The sequence below is a fragment of the Haemaphysalis longicornis genome, unplaced genomic scaffold, assembly GCF_048455015.1.
Source record: "Haemaphysalis longicornis isolate Haplotype H1 unplaced genomic scaffold, Haemaphysalis longicornis Haplotype H1 scaffold_4, whole genome shotgun sequence".
In the NCBI taxonomy this organism is placed as follows: Eukaryota; Metazoa; Arthropoda; class Arachnida; order Ixodida; family Ixodidae; genus Haemaphysalis; species Haemaphysalis longicornis.
Window position 1 is genome coordinate 176,156,472 of NW_027526361.1, and position 16,809 is coordinate 176,173,280.

The window sequence follows — 16,809 nt, forward strand, 5'->3', positions numbered from 1 at the left end:
AGCAACGCTTTTCATACCGCAAAAATTATGGAACTGGAATAGTCAATGAAATTTGATGTTGGTAGAAAAATGAACATATCAAGGATTGATAGTTTACTGAACAAAATACAGTCACATGCCCCGTCATGTGATTGTACTTTGTACCAGTGTAAAGACAAGGCATAACACGCTAAAATCAAGACAACATGTATGCCTATGTGACGCTTTTCCCACTGTTCCGCCATTTCCCGGCCGTGCTGTTCCGCCAGCGAAACAGCGGGAGTGCCTCGATGGGCTCGCGGCAGCTTCCCGGCGCAGCTCGGTGTATCCGGCGCGAAATGCAGCCGGGCTGTATATGTTGAGATGTGCAGCATCTGGAGCGGGCACAGGGATCAGACGTTGACGTAGCCCTTGTTTTCAGATTTATATGAGCAAGAATGTCCTTAAAACTGCAGGTTCAGCGCCTGTAGGGGACTTCAGCCGGTTCTTCAGGCTAGTTAAACCGTACCCCAACCTGGAACGAAACATTTCGGGGGGGAGGAGAGGGGCACGGGCCCCGGTGTCCCCCCCCCCCCCCCCCCCCCCCCTGGCTACGTCCCTGCTTACAGCAGTTTACACATTCAAGTCGCGGCTCGTCTACGGCAGAGAGCACATGCGCCCGTTAACACGAGGACGAACGAACGAGGGGCGTACGCTATGACGTGTTTTTCTCGTTCCTAGCAAGCGTTGCCACAATACGGCGAACACTGGAGTTTTAATGCGTAGCATTCTTTGCCGACCCTGTAATGCCCTGCATTTCCACAAAAATTGAGATATCGCGGAAGTTCTAGCTGTAATCGCTAAAATGGCGTAAATTGAGACAACTGGTCACAAGGAATTTAGAAAAACTAAAAAAAAATTTTTTTTGAAGAAATTCGGATAGTTATCTACTAATGCGTAGCATTCTTGTGCCGCGTGTATTGAGTGGGAGTTATTACAGTCAGTTTTTGGTTTTTCTAAATCACGTCCGATCGATTATCTCAATTTACGCTATTACAACGATTCGAAGTGGAACATTCGCGAAATGTTCCACTGTGGAAATGCAGGATGTTACACGGTTCGCCGGTTTTCTTAATTATTTTATATTTGTTTAGTTTTTTAGTTTCTCAAAATTTCGTTCGTCCAGTTATCTCCTCTACGCTATTGTAGCGTTTACAGACAGAATCTGCATTATTGTAGGATGTTACACTGTTCGCCAGTTTTCATAATTATTTTATATTTTCCTATTTTTTTATTTTTTTTAAATTTTGTTAAACCATTTATTTCATTTGCGCTATTATAACGATTACAGGGGAAACTTTCCCGAAATCTGCAGCATTGTGGAAATGCCATACGTTATACGTTTTGTCATTTCCCTAATTTTTAAGTATTCTTCTTATGTTTTAGTTTCTTAAAAGTTCGTCTGATCAATTATATCCATTTACGTTGTTATAACGATTACACTTGGAACTTATCCGAAATCTGCACTATTGTGGAAATGCAGGGCTTTACAGGGTTCGCAATTTTCCGCAATTATTTTATATTTTTCTTATTTTTTCAGATTTCTGAAATTTCGTTCGACCAATTATCTCGATTTACGCTGATATGACGATTACAGGTAGAACTTTCCCGAAAACTGCATTATTGAGGAAATGCAGGGCGTTAGGCGGTCCTGATTGTGGGGATACTCGGCAAAGAATGCTACGCATTAAGAAAAAATGGGGTTGATCCCTCTTGCACAGGAACCGTCAAAACACGAAAGTGAAATGTGCCTTCACAGGAGCAGTTGAATATTTACTATGCGTCAATATGAACGTGCAAATCTCTGTTTATATTTCTTCGCTATGGCACCGTTAGACGCATCAACGTTGGACACTGGATGGCACGCTCCGGAACATTGCGTAAATCCGACTGAAACCACAGGTCCGTGCGTCCGTCCGTGCGAATGAAACCAAACGGGTTGTCAGCGAATCGTTTGGTGAACCGTGTGTTCACCAAACGATTTGCTGACAACCCGTTTGGTTTCATTCGCAGGGACTGCAGCGAAAAGAGCAGCGGACCGTGTCACGAGCGGGACATCCGAAGTCGGCTTCTCCGCAGCGTACGCTGCGGCTTCTCCGTACACGTAGGCGCTGGCATTGAAGCGCCAGCTGTCGGCTCCCATTAGCGTCATGATGCACTACTTCGCTTCGCCTCTCCTAGATGGCAGCACCATCTGAAGAGGAGCTGCACAGAGATATGGCCACCGCGGGGTGAGGGGGAAACGACGCTGGCGGAGGCTTTGGGATTTGGGGCGAGGGGGAACCTCAACTTCAAGGCCATAGAGGTGACGAAGAGGCGACTGGAGTGGTGGTGGAGGAAAAGTAGGGAAGGGATGGGTACGAAGGCGGCGTAATCATGCGGACGAGAATTTAGAACAGCGAGGGGAGACAAAAGGGGGGTGGGGGCGATGAGTTTAAAACAGAAAAGAGGGAGAAATGGGAGGGAGGAAGCAAATCTATAGGTTAGCTGGGAGTAGAGCAAGTAAACGTAATAAAACCGGCAAGTCGGTTGCTGACAACCGACGCCCCGATTCAAAGGGAAAGCCACTAATCATCATCATCATCATCAACATAGAGTTTCATACTAATATACACTAGAGGGAAATCTGGCGCCACTGTCTAGGGGAGCCGCGCTTCAGCGAGCGTGCCTTCATTGTACCGAGCAGGAACGTTCCACTTGTCCTTGGCATGGCTCACGAACAGGTTGAAAAGTTGGCTTTGGCTGCAAAAATGCAACAATATTGCTGCGGAACGTTAATCGAATTCGTTCTGTTATTATAAATAGGAGCTCCAGAAAGATTTATTTGTCAGGGATCATTTAGAAGCTTCATGGAAGATGAATAAAAAAACAATGTTACCCCTTTTGCCTTCAAGACAAAAAAGAAGCCATGTGGATAACCAAGCCAAGGAGGCGAGGAACGTCGCTAGCTGCTATGGCGCCGCCCACGGCGGCCCGCGAATGCAGTGCCAGATTTCCCTCTAGTATATATTAGTATGAAACTCTATGGGATACAAGGCGCGTTCGTCGTCCTATTCAGGCGTCCGTTGATAGCGCAGTCGGGAGCGCGTTTCGTACCTCCCGTGGCGGCGAAAGAGGTCGTGGCTGGAATTCAGGCGCAGCCACGTCAATTGAAGTTTTTCTGGCGATGTCATTTCCGTGGCGGATATGACGGCGTGAGATCTTGGTGGACCCCGGCATAAAACGCTTTCGTGTTAAAATATAAAATTCCGAAAATGGAGAACCGTGGAACGCCTTGCATTTCCATACATATTTTGCGAAAGTTGCAAATGTAATTGTTGTATTTACGTAAATGTAGATAATTTGTCTTTCGAAATTTTGAAAAAATAAAAAATAAGAAAAATGTTGAAAAATTACGGAAGACGGCAAAAGGTATAATGCATGAATAACGTGGGAAACTGGGCATGTCGGTACATAATCTAGGCAAAACAGCGCAAAAAAACATAGCCCATTCCGTTCTCTTTTTACTCATATTTGCTGTGTTTATGTGTATGGCAACCTTGTACAATGAGTAGATAAAACTGTGCCACCTAGTCGAACAAGGCAATTTCTACTGGGCAGGAAATAAAAAAGTGTAACTCGTATACTTTCTGTGCTGGGGCATTGAAACTTTTCTGTAATGTACAGGACGGGTACGCAAACGCTTTGTATATTTCAGAATATTTTTCATTTTTACTACTTTTATGTAGTGACCACATTACTATAACTTTTCTATGAAATTTTCAATTATTGTTGTATTTTAAGATTTTTTTCGTATATTACGTTCTGATTTTATTTTTTAAAAATGACACATTTCAAAGATATGTTTACTTAGCTTTCTATTGATATATATCATTACACTATCACCATTATATTATTTATTACAAAAAATATGTAATAAAACCTATGAAAAGTCGCGCATTTTCCCACGGTAACGAAAGAGTTAAGGCGTAAGAGATGCACTTGCGCAGTGATGTTTCGCCGTTGGCTCTCCAAATAGCAGTGGTCTGCTAAAAGGCATGTTCGATGCACAAAGTACAATTGGATTTGAGAGTCCTTCTAGAAAGAAGGGTGCCAGTTTACATGTATGAAGAAATTTTTAGAGCACATTGAACGTAGCCTAACAATCACTGTGGAAATTGCGGAAACAGTAGACACCTACCATCATCTCTATATTTTTGGATTCAGAATTGTTCTTCTTGTCACTGAGAATGAGCGCGCCCATTCCGCAGCTGATAGCGGTCGTTTTCCGGTACTCAGGTTGCAATAGAGGAATAGGCCTCCTGGTAACATGCCTGGCGACAGGAATAACAATCTCTAACTCCACTCGAAACGGATACGTAAGGCTAAATAGTATTCATATAGGCGCCGATTTAGAAAATAGGCGCTCATATAGATTTATAAGCATTTAGGCATAAACGACAAAATAGGCATTTCTAGGCGCTGCAGGAACACAACAAAAGCCCGTCTTAAGTTTTAAATTGTGCTCATATATTGAATTTGAGCGAGAGAAGCACAAGGAACAAAATAAGAATCTGCCTAAAAACCAGTCTTTGCTGATTAGGCATGAGACGCGAAAGTTGTGATTATTATAATGATTTTGAAATTAACTTATTGGGAATTGATTATGAGAACAAAATTTTGTCTTATGTGACATGGAGAATACCATAAAGGCTAAAAAAAGCATGTTGCAAAGGGCTAATGATGAGCCTAACTGAGGGAGAGTAATCGTAGGATGCAAAAGACATCGGAGTGATTGATTTATTCCAAGGTTTACCGCACCCACGCAACGCAGGCGATGAGGCGCGCCGTTGTGGAGGGTTTCAGATTAATTTTGACCACCTGGGGATCTTTAACGTGCGCCGAAATCTCGTGCACACGGGCGTTTCTGCTTTTCGCCTCCATCAGAAAAGCGGCCACCGCGGCCGGGAATCGAACCCGCGACCTCGTGCTCAGCAGCGCAACGCCTTAGCCACTGAGTCACCGCGGCAGGTCTAATTAGCAGCCTTTGATAGTGTGAGACGTCGGAGGACTCTTCATAGCATTCCTACTTGGGTAAAAGAAATGTAGACGGTGTCCAATGCTGCCCATAATAGAGTTGCTAGAAAATGTTTCAAACCAATGAAGCATAGGCGCCCATACATAAGGCATACGGCGCGCTGCTCCGATGAGGCCCACCATCGGCTGCGCCCTCCGCCTGTGGCAGGAGATGTACGCCGCAGCCGCCCAGTAGACAGGCGTTCGCCATAGCGAACATTAAAATCAAGCGAGCTAAGTTTCTCCGCGTGGATTTATTGATTATCGCCAATGAGGGAAAGGCAAGAACCGTTTCAAAGCAAGCTCATTTTTGGCGCGTGTGAGTAATGCCATGGCGCATAAAACTGCGCTCTCAAAGAAAACAAAAAACCCATAAACAAGAAGTCTTACGCAGTTGGGCTTCAGGTTTCAAATCATTTCTAATTAAATTTTGCGCTATCTACTCGCACGTATTATTGCAAGTGCTTAAGGCAGGAGCTCGTGTGACATTGAAAAGTCGGCCGGCATGCAGGGAGCGTTAACGAGCGCTGGTTGGTTCGTGCGTGCCCCGCACTTACGAATATACACATGCTAAGGTCGAAAAAAATCGTGTTTACGTTTTGGTGAAACTGTCTGAAGAAATCGGAACTATCCCCAAACAAATAATATGAGAATTAGCAACTCTGACATAACAGATAACATATTACATAGGAAACTCAGTATAGTTATCCACCAACACAGCGTCGCTGGACTTACATGTACAAAGCTATGGAAGAGCTCTACATTTTTAAGAGCTCAGCACTCAAGTGTCCGCTATTGTGGTTTCACGGCGTTGCCTTGCCTTGTAACTGAGTGAACGAAGGGGACGCCGAATACTGGAGAAAAAATTGGCAGTGACATAGCTCGGCTATGCCAGGATATACCGTAAAAACCCGCGTATAATACGAGGTTTTTTTCCAAATTTTACTATGTAAAATTTGTGCCTCGTATTATATGTGGATCCCCAAGTTTTGGTTCGGTTTCAGCGGAGGGTGCGCCGTCTTGCGGTGGCATTAGCTGGCTGCTGCTTCTCTGAGGCTCTCTCAGCCGGCGCCATTTTGATTGTTTTTACCACGCGAAGGATCGGCACGTTCACCGCGCAAGTCTATCACGATGTCGGGTGCACGAAGGCAGTATTCGGGTGCAATTAAAAGAAACGTTATTTTATGTGCCGAGACCATCAGGAACTGCGCCGCAGGACGGCAGTTCGGCGTCACCGAAGGCAGTGTTCGCGGGTGAAGAAAGCAACTGGTGCTTGACTGGATAAAATCTGTGTGGTGTGGGCGGCCTGGAGCACTGTTGGGGGTTCCCGTCAGTGCTCGTGTTGGACGCCTTTCGCTGCCACCTGGCTGATTCCGTGAAGAAGTTGTTGCGCGAACCCCGCACCGAACTCATTGTCATTCCAAGAGGAATGACATCCCAGCTGCAACCGCTAGACGTTTGCATCAACAAGCCTTTCAAAGACTGCATCAGGTCCTGCTACCAAGAGTGGATGAGGTCAGGAGACCCGTAAGTGACAGCTACCGGATGGCTGACGCGGGCTTCTCCAGCGGTGCTTTGTGGCTGGATCGCGGATGCGTGGGCCAGCATCCCAGAGGAGCTCATCAGTCGCTCTTTTAAGAAATACGGCATCTCGAACACCTTTGATGGCACTGAGGACCACTTTCTGTGGGAAGACATTTCCGACAAGGCGACTACAGGAGACAGCGGCAGCGAACCTGACAATGACTGAACGGTAACTGCAGTGCAAATAAATGTTTTCTGTGCTCTTTACCTCGCATTATATGCGGATGAAATTTTTTTTTTCTGATTTTGATGTCCATGAATTACACCTCGTATTATCCGCGGGTTCGTATTATACGCGGGTTTTTACGGTACGCAGCGTGAGCTAAGGTTCAGCTGGTTATTCTTAGCTTTCCTGGTTGTATAGGATTAGCTCAGGATACTAGAGGATATTTACAATGGGTCCACAGCTACCATCATCCTCTATCAGGAGTGTAGTAAAATACCTATAAGGAAGGGCGCAAGTGAAGGAGACACAATCTCCCCAAGGTTATTCACAGCATATTTACAAGAAGTATTCAGAACATTGAATTGGGAACAGGTGGGTGTAAGGGTTAATGGAGAATACCTCAGTAACCTCAGATTTGCTGATGACGTAACCTTGCTAAATAACTCGGGGGACGCATTCCACAGCATGCTTTCCGCATTGGACAAACAGAGTAGAACCGTGGGTCTGAAAATTAATATGCAGAAAACCAAACTAATGATCAATAACCTCGGGGCAGCACAGCGGTTTGAGATAGGTGGCGAGGCAGTGGAAGTGGTAAGCGAATATATCTACTTAGGCCAAGTTGTAAACCCCGGATCCCAACCACGAGGCAGAGATAATTAGAAGGATCAGATTGGGGTGGAGTGCATACGGCAGAAATTATCAGATAATGAATGGCCGCCTGCCATTCTCCGTGAAGAAGAAAGTGTATGACAGCTGCATCTTACCGGTACTCACCTACGGGGCAGAAACTTGCAGGCTCACCAAGAGGGTTCAACTTAAATTGAGGACGACTCAGCGAGCAATGGAACGGACGATGATAGGTGCAACATTAAGGGACAAGAACATCGCGGAGTGGGTCAAGGAACAAACGCGTGTTGAAGACATATTACTAGAAATTAAGAAGAAGAAATGGACGTGGTCGGGGCGTCTAATGCGAAGGCAAGATAACCGTTGGTCATTAAGGGTAACAGAGTGGATCCCTAGAGAAGGCAAGCGTTGCAGGGGGCGGCAGAAAGTTAGATGGGCAGATGAGATCAGGAAGTTTGCGGGCATAAATTGTTCGCAGTTAGCGCAGGACGGCGGTAATTGGAGATTAATGGGAGAGGTCTTTGCCCTGCAGCGGACGTAGATAGGCTGGTGATGCTGGGGATAAAATTAACGCGTGACATAATCACAGTAACAAGGTTGGGACACGAGGCTTTCGAAACATACCAACACGGTACCTTTACTAACGGTATTTTTCAGTTTTGCTTCTTTTGGCTCATATTTTCGTGCTCACATTTCATTTTTTCCTGCCTGTACGTCCCTGGCCTATGTTACATCGTGTTGAAAACGACGCAGGAGAGCCTGCGATTAAAAAGTAGCCTGTTTATGCGTTAGTTCCGCTAATGTAAGTCACATTGCCGAAATTCCTGAGGTAAATTACTCTTTGCTGGTCGAGTACATGCGCTCCCTAGCATTGGTGATGAGTGGTGCAAGACGCTATTAGGCTGTACTGCTTCACGGGAGGTGGTGAGGTGTAGCGCGGTAGGAAGTTTGAATAGCTCACCAAGGACACACGTGCTTGACCTTGAATTGCCTCAGTAAGCTGTTCGGCGTCAATGAGCGGCCCTGATCAATAATGTTCCGTACTCGGAAGAAAAATTCTTTTTTCTAGGCTCAAAAATTCCCTATTTTTAGCACTTTTTCCCCGCAGGTTTCCCAAGAATTTCCTGCAAATTTCGCTGCATTTTATCCTTGCTCTACGTGGATTCCTGTTCGGTTTGGGGAGTTAGCCAGCGCCACTTACTCGTACTTTACGTAGCCTTCCGGGCGCAGACGCTGTTTCAAGAATCAGTGTCAGCGGGCAATAAACGTTACTACGTCTACTGCTCCGGAGCATTCGGCTATATATTTCTTGTTTTGTACCAAACAAAAAGCTTATTTTGCATTTTAAAGCTCTAAGCTAACGCTTCCCATATGCTGGTTGTTCGGTAATTGAGGTAATTTTATTTTAGCCCGTGACTGCTGGCGCCATCTCTTCTTGACAGCATCCGAAATACTTTTTTGTGTATTGCACAGGAAGACATGCGAACAGGCTGAGCCCTTCAGCCTCCGCCGCTTCTCTCTTTACTAACTCTTTCTCATTAAGTATTCTTCGCTTTATTTTCCCTTTTGCTTCATGAAACGGATTGGAAGTAGTCTTGGATTCTTTTGGCTTTCGGGAACACGACTTCTGATATTTGAACACAAATCCGACGAAGTGTTGAGAGACATTAAAAACAGTAATAAATCATGCGAAGTTTGGTGTGCTTACAACATTTTTCCTTTTTATTCCACGACTCCTGAAATTCCCTCCATCTAATAAAGCTTCCCCTTTTCCCTTTGGCCAAAATTACAGCTGTAAATTCCCCGAAAAAGAGAAAATTCCCCGTACGGAACATCACTGGCCCGAATGCCGAAGAATGAGAAATAATAAGGCCAAATCGTTGCTTTTAAAGACTGTGGTCTTTCGTCGGCTACTCAAATGCGAATATTTTGATTTTTCTATCTGTGTGTTTGTCTACCTGTCAGTCTGTCCCTCGATTCAGCTACCCAGCCAAAGGCAAATGAATTCTTGAACAGGACGTTTATATAGCCAAAACCTTTCCTAACCAGCCAGTCTGGCGACACACTCCAAACTTGTCTACACTGCTGAGCAAAAAGATAACGTTAGGCGTATTTGCGACAAAATATCACTGCAGAAGTGTTATTCGGAGTGTTCTATTAACTGTAAATGACTGTGTTCTGTGTATGTTAGATACCAATTAAAAATGTGCGTTCAAAACCACATTTTGACCGAAAAAATACAAAAAAGAGCTCGCGGGAGCTTGGAACTGCCGGAAGTGTTACAAGTTTTAGAGTAGCAAGAGGTTCCAGAAAATGGCGCGAGCAGTGCGCGGGAAAATTTAAGTTATGTAGCAAACCTGCTCGTGTTTATCATGGGGGCATGGAATGGGAGTAGGAGAGCATGAGAGGTGGGCGGGTTAGAGAAGAGAGCATTTACATGGCTGGTGGTGGCAGGAGACCGTGGTCGTTCACCGTGAGCTCGAACGCGGCCAATTTTCTTGCAAGAACACCAAGGAAACGAGTGTGTTTCCCGAAGTCAAGGTTGTGCCAGGGAAGCAGTTCGGTAGCGCTGGTAGCCCATTCCATACCCGCTGTCCTCAGATATGATGACGCCACCTGCTTCGTCGTGCCGCGGAACCGGCGAGTGGATTGTGCAAAGCGGTTTCCGCATGCGCAGTGATCGACTCCGGCCTGTGGAGCGACCCGTCGACCACTTTCGAGCACAGGGTCGCAGAAGCCGAGGAGGGAGTGCGTGGCCTGTGCAGCCAGCAGACGCGCCTCCGGAACGCGCTGCTGCCCTGCGTCGCCTTCCACGAGGGAGTTAGCGACGTGCTCAACTACACCGTGTACGTGCACGCCGACGAGTCCTTCAGCGCCGACCAGCTCGCCCACCAGCGCCCAAAAGCCTTCGCGCCGGAGAAGGACGCTGGCGAGATCCTCGGTAGGCGTGGTTCTCCTCCCTCCCGGTGGCTTTCTGGCCCATTTTATTGCTTTGGTGGCCTCCATTGAGGACCAGATGGCTAATCCCTAATCTGAACTATTTACCTCGGAGGAGAGTTCCAGAGCAAAAGCTCTACTACGATGCATCTTTCAAGGTAATTCGTCGCTTTTCAAGCGGCCTTCAGCCACTGGTGCGCAAGATGCGCCTTCCATTGCTATCGCTTTGAGTGTTCGCCGCGTGACCAGGCGAGGTTGAAACGGCTGATTTACCTGCGCTTAATCACTCCGCGCCAGTTTTTGGCGCGGCAAAACTGGCAAACCTGTATACGAAATGCCTAACGACCGCAATGGTACCGGAATCTTGGAAGAACGCGAACATCATCCTAATTCATAAGAAAGGCGACATGAAGGACTTGAAAAATTACAGGCCGATCAGCTTACTCGTCTACAAGGTATTTACCAAGGTAATCGCGAACCGAATTTCTGCAACCTTAGATTTCAGTCAACCTAAAGAACAAAGCAGGGTTCCGTAAAGGTTATTCAACAATGGACCATATTCACACGATCAATCAGGTGATAGAGAAGTGCGCTGAGTATACTGAACCCCTATATATAGCCTTCATAGATTATGAGAAAGCATTTGACTCGGTCGAAACCCTAGCAGTCATTCAGGCATTACGGAACAAGGGGGTAGATGAGCATTATGTAAGAATACTAGAGGATATCTACAATGGGTCTACAGCTACGATTATCCTCCATAGGGAGAGCAGTAAAATCCCTATAAGAAAGGGTGTCAGACAAGGAGACACAATCTCTCCAATGCTATTCACAGCATGTTTACAAGAAGTATTCAGAACGTTGGATTGGGAACAGGTGGGAGTAAGGGTTAATGGAGAATACCTCAGTAACCTCAGATTTGCTGATGACGTTGCCTTACTAAGTAACTCGGGGGACGAATTGCAAAGCATGCTTTCTGCACTGGGCGAACAGAGTAGAACCGTGGGCCTGAAAATTAATATGCAGAAAACTAAAGTAATGATCAATAACCTCGGGACAGCACAGCGGTTTGAGATAGGTGGCGAGGCAATGGAAGTGGTGAGCGAATATATCTACTTAGGCCAAGTTGTGACCCCAGATCCCAACCACGAGGCAGAGATAATTAGCAGGATCAGAATGGGGTGGGGTGCATATGGCAGACATTCTCAGATAATGAATAGCAGCCTACCATTGTCGCTGAAGAAGAAAGTGTATGACAGCTGCATCTTACCGGTACTCACCTACGGGGCAGAAACTTGGAGGCTCACTAAGAGGGTTCAACTTAAATTGAGAACGACTCAGCGGGCAATGGAGCGGAAAATGATAGGTGTAACATTAAGGGACAGGAAGAGAGCGGAGTGGGTCAGGGAGCAAACTGGTGTTAAAGACATATCAGTAGAAATTAAGAAGAAGAAATGGACGTGGGCAGGACATGTAATGCGAAGGCAAGATAACCGCTGGTCATTAAGGGTAACAGAGTGGATCCCTAGATAAGGCAAGCGTTGCAGGGGGCGGCAGAAAGTTAGATGGGCAGATGAGATCAAGAAGTTTGCGGGGATAAATTGGTCACAGTTGGCGCAGACCGAGGCAATTGGAGAATAATGGGAGAGGCCTTTGCCCTGCAGTGGGCGTAGATAGGCTGGTGATGATGATGATGATGATGATGATGAATCCCTCCGCGCAAGCTAGGCCGTCAGTGCGTGCGCTCCAGAGCACACGAAAAGATGAATCCAATCATCGAGAAGATATAACAGCCAGACCTCAGGCTGCGAAATCTCACGCCAGGGAACACGATACCGAAACTTTCTCGTTGCTTTCGCTTGTGATAACTCTTTTTTTAGCGTATTTATTTCTGAATTTAACAGGTTACGAATCTTGCGACAGAAATGGAGGGATTTATGGTGGAGGGGGATGGGGGCCGCTGTCCACGTCTTCGAGGTGGGGTGGTCCCGAGGTCGGCTCTGCAAAGAAACGGCCAGGTCCTCTGTCGTCCTTAAAAAATTCAAGAAAAGCCCGCCAGAGCCGGAGAGCTTCCGATGGTCGAATGTGTGATGGTGGATCGATCCGCTCCTGCAGGGTTCCAGGTCGGCGTCCGCCGAGAGACTGAAGTGCAGTCTCCCGAACCGCGGTAAAGGCAGGGCATTGCCACGAAATATGTACAGTCGTGCCTCTTGCGGGGCATGACGGGCACTGTGGGGTCACGTATGAGCGCGGGCCGATGAGGTAATAGCCGCACTGGGGACAGAAGTTGGCCCGTCTGGGCTCGGCGAAGAATTACCGCCTCTATCCTTCGAAGAGGGCTGGGTGGTCGCGGATATATTTCCTCGGGGTTAGCCAAGTGCCGGAGAATGCTGCGGCGATAGCATTGAGCACGATGCCATATCTCGGCCTTATCCATTAGAGGCGATGGTGGGTGCGCAATATCGGCAATGGATTAAGAAGTGGAAACGACAGCGCATCCAGGCAAAGGTGCGGAAAGAGCTGCAGCGCGCGCTGCCTGGTGTGCCTTTTTGTTCCCAGTAATTCCCTCATGTGCAGGAATCCATTCGATGACTATGTTGTAGCCCTCCCCCCGTAGGTGACGGGCTTCTCTCCGATTTGTGTTAAGAATGGAGTAGTCCGCTCCCCCTGCACGGCAGGCGGCGTACGCCACTTGCGAGGTGGTGTAAATATAATAGGTCCGAGATGTCGGAACCCGCCTTTCCACTACTCGAGTAATGGCAAGGCGTATGGCGATGAGCTCAAGATTGGTGACCGTGTGTTCCTCGGGGAGCCGTTGAACTAGAGTCGTGTCTGTCTCAGCATCGTGGCAAGCTATTGCGGTGCCATTTTGAAACTGGGCGGCGTCCGTGTAGTTGGACGGTCCCTTCTAGGGATAGCTTGTGTGACATCTTCATGTGGCGTTAAGCGGCAGCTTTGCGTGTTTGCGGATTAGCTCAACTCAAGTTCTTTAGTAATGGTATACCATCCACAAAGTCGATGGGTTCCCATGGTATGGCAGGAGAAGAGAGCGGCTCCAGATTGTCGACTTCTTATCCCAATGCCCGCAAGATCTGACGCGCAGCCACCGTTGTGAAAAGACAGACGCGCTGGGCTGGCGATTGCTGCTCTGCAACATCCTGCATCGGTCATACCATGCTGAATACGCCAGTTCTCGTGATAACTCCCTTTATGTGTGTTAAAAATGAGACATGTTTTGCATTAAGCCAGCCTTCGAACGTCTTTAGAGATGTGTTACGAATTTAACATGCCGAAAAAGTTTTGACGTCGGTTCTTGTAATTTTCTATTTTATATACATGGGTTGCTATCCTTCCAATCATCATCATCATCATCATCAGCCTACTCAGTTCCACTGCAGGACGAAGGCCTCTACCAATGACGTCCAACCACTCCAGTCCTGCGCTGCTCGAGTCTACTGTTTACTCCGGAATTTTCTTATTTCATCCCTTCATCGGATTATCGGCCTTCCCCTTTTTCTAGATCCACCTCTTGGTAACCACTCAGTTACCATAGTTGTCCACCGGTTATCGGTACATACCACATGGCCAGCCCAATTCCATATCTTTTTCTTTGTTTGAACTATGATACCGTCAACTGTTGCTTGTTCTCTGATCCAGGTAGTTTGTTTCCTGTCCCTGACTGTTCCTCCAAATAGTATTCGTTCCACGGCCCATTGAGCCGACCCAAGTTTGCTTTCTAGTGTGTTTAGTAAGGCACCAAGTTTCAGCTCCGTATGTCATAACCGGCAGTATGCACTGGCTGCAGATTTTTCTTTTTGAGCTACAGAGGTAGCTTACTTTTTATTAATTGCGAGTGACTGTCGAGTGGTCCTCAACTCATGCCTATTCTGGGCCGGATTTTTCTCTCGTGGTTGGGGTCAGCACTAACCATCTGTACAAGGTAGTTATATTCTTTTATTTCTTCTAGAGTTTGCTCTCCTAAGCTCAAGAGGACACTTTTTGCATACCCATTCTTCATTACTCTACATTTATACATATTTATTTTTAGCAGCACGGCCGTGCTTTCTGATTGTAGTTCCTCAAGCATTGTTTGCAGGTGTTCTGTAGTCTCACTCAGCCACACTATGTCGTCCGCAAACCTGAAATGGATAAAGTATTCCCCGTTTATCCTTAATCCTGTTTTCCCAGTTAAGCTTTTTAAATACCCGCTCTAGACATTGTGTGAATAGTTTTGGCGAGATGGTATCTCTTAGTCTTACTGCCTTTCGGATAGGGAATTTATCGCTTTGGTTCTTGGGGGTTATCCAGCCCGTGCGTTTCTTATATACTCTATTTTGTCGATTCTAAGCACCCCCCGACCCCCGATTCTAAACACGCTCCCCTACTTTCGGGAAAAATAATTGAAAAAAAAAAAACATTTCATGCGAATATAATCACCCCCTTTTGTAAGCAACCATCGCAAGGTCGGTTTTCGACACGTGGAAGTGGGCCTGAGTTGACGCTGGGGCCAAGTAATTATGAAGTTTTCAATTAGAAACCACTTCAACAGAACAGAAGAGGACCTGTTGGAGGTACTGAGAGCGGCGGCACAAGCGACACAACGGACTCCAATGGTAGTGAGGGTGACTCAGGATGAGACACAATCGGTCTGTTCACTGTCGATGCCTATTTTCTTTGGAATGTTTGACAAGCAGAACTTTATTTCTTGTGCCTGTCGTGCCGAGATACGGCAGCGAAAAGAGTGGTGGGATAGAGGGGCTAATTTAGGTTTTTCGAATCTAAGCACCCCCTTCACACAGACAGACACACACTTCGGGCATCGCGATCGTGAAAAAAGAGGTTGCTGAGAATCGACTAAACATGGTATGTCTTCTATAAGTATCACGTAGGTCTCCTCTATTCCCTGGTCTTTTAGCGTTTCTAGCACGGCTGTGGTGGGTACAGAATCAAACGCTTTGCTATAGTCTAAATTTCATGTAGAGGGGTTTAGCGTACTCTGCGGATTTTCCTATCACTTGGTTGATGACATGGCTGTGAACCATGGTTGAGTACCCTTCCCTAAACCCAGCCTGCTTTCTGGGTTGTTGGAAATCCAGGCTGCAACCTATGCGGCTTAGTATAACTTTGGTAACTAGCTTGTGACCAACTGAGAGTAGGCTGATGGGTCTATAATTCTTGAAGTCCTTGGGACCTCCCTTCGTATGAATCAGAATACTGTTGGCGTTTTTCTAGGCTCTGGGCACTTTTTTAGTCTTCAATCATGCCGAGTATACCACAGCAGCTTTTCCAGTACAATATCTCCTCCTTCCTTCATAAGATTCATGGTTATACCGTGGTCACCTGCAGCTTTTGCTGCTTTGATGCCTTTGAGAGCCACTCCTACCTCCTCTTAAGTTACTGGTGGGACATCACAAGTTCAGCTTGTACACTCCATAGTTTCCCCTGGTCTAACGTCGCTGGTATACAGTCTGGTTTATAATCGTTCTGCTGCCTTTATTATTTCATCCAAGTTGTGCGTAATTTACCCTGCTCGTCTCTGAGTGCGTTGGACTCAGAGAGGAGTCCAACGTCTCGTTTTGAGGAAGGACTTGAAATCGCCAAGATCTCTGTCTTTGCCGATTGCCAGCTTTCTCTTAGTTTCAAGCTTTCAGATATTTGCAGCGTTTCCTCGGTCACTGACATGTTATACTCACGAATACCGTTTGTTTTACATCTGTTAATCAGTAATATTGGCGACGGTGTTGGCGACACCGCGGACACCGAGACCCCATACTCTTGCTGTAATCTAGCATGGCAACGAGTTGTAAGGTGAAGGGCAGAAATCACAAACGGTGGCCGTCGGAGCCCAGGTCAATCTCCGGCGGATGGGCTCCCTGCCTGTTCAGCAGGCAGGGAGCTCCGGGACCTCTTTAGCTATCAGGGTAAGGCTGACGAAGAAAGTACCCCCGTCCCCTGCTTTTATACTATGCCGTATGGTATTTTCGAACCCCCCCCCCCCTCCCCCCACGCAAACGTGATCGGTCCCTGAAAAGGGGCCGCACCCAAGTATCTTTTCCACCATTGACATCGTTAACATTTCCTGAACCGGATCATTACTGTCGATTTCTTGTGATGGAATCTCTCAATCCAGCCCACCCTCTTGCTCCGCAGTCAGTCTTCTTGATTCCAAAATATCTTGAAGCCATAATAGGGAAATCGTATAAGGTCAAAAAACAAAGGACTATATGTACGATACAATCAAATGCTGGCGTGAGGCAATTGGGAAGATCATTGGTATAAAACAGAAATAGCAGTGGGCCAACAATAAAACCCTTTGGAACACCTACGGTAATTATTTTAGTGGTAGAAGATACACCATATAATGTGTTTGTTCATGATTTAATAAATCATTGTGTAGTAACTGTACGGGAGGGCCATTA

General features: G+C 46.6%; 1 protein-coding gene across 1 annotated transcript in view; it reads left to right on the plus strand.

Annotated features, from left to right (window-relative positions):
- The window catches only part of LOC144180113 (phospholipid-transporting ATPase ABCA3-like), a 188,416-nt gene that overhangs the window by 4,646 nt on the left and 166,961 nt on the right, over nt 1–16,809 (plus strand). The window contains exon 2 of the mRNA XM_077708509.1: nt 10,131–10,394. Within this exon, the coding sequence (XP_077564635.1) occupies nt 10,131–10,394 (264 nt within the window). The remainder of the gene's footprint in view (nt 1–10,130; nt 10,395–16,809) is intronic.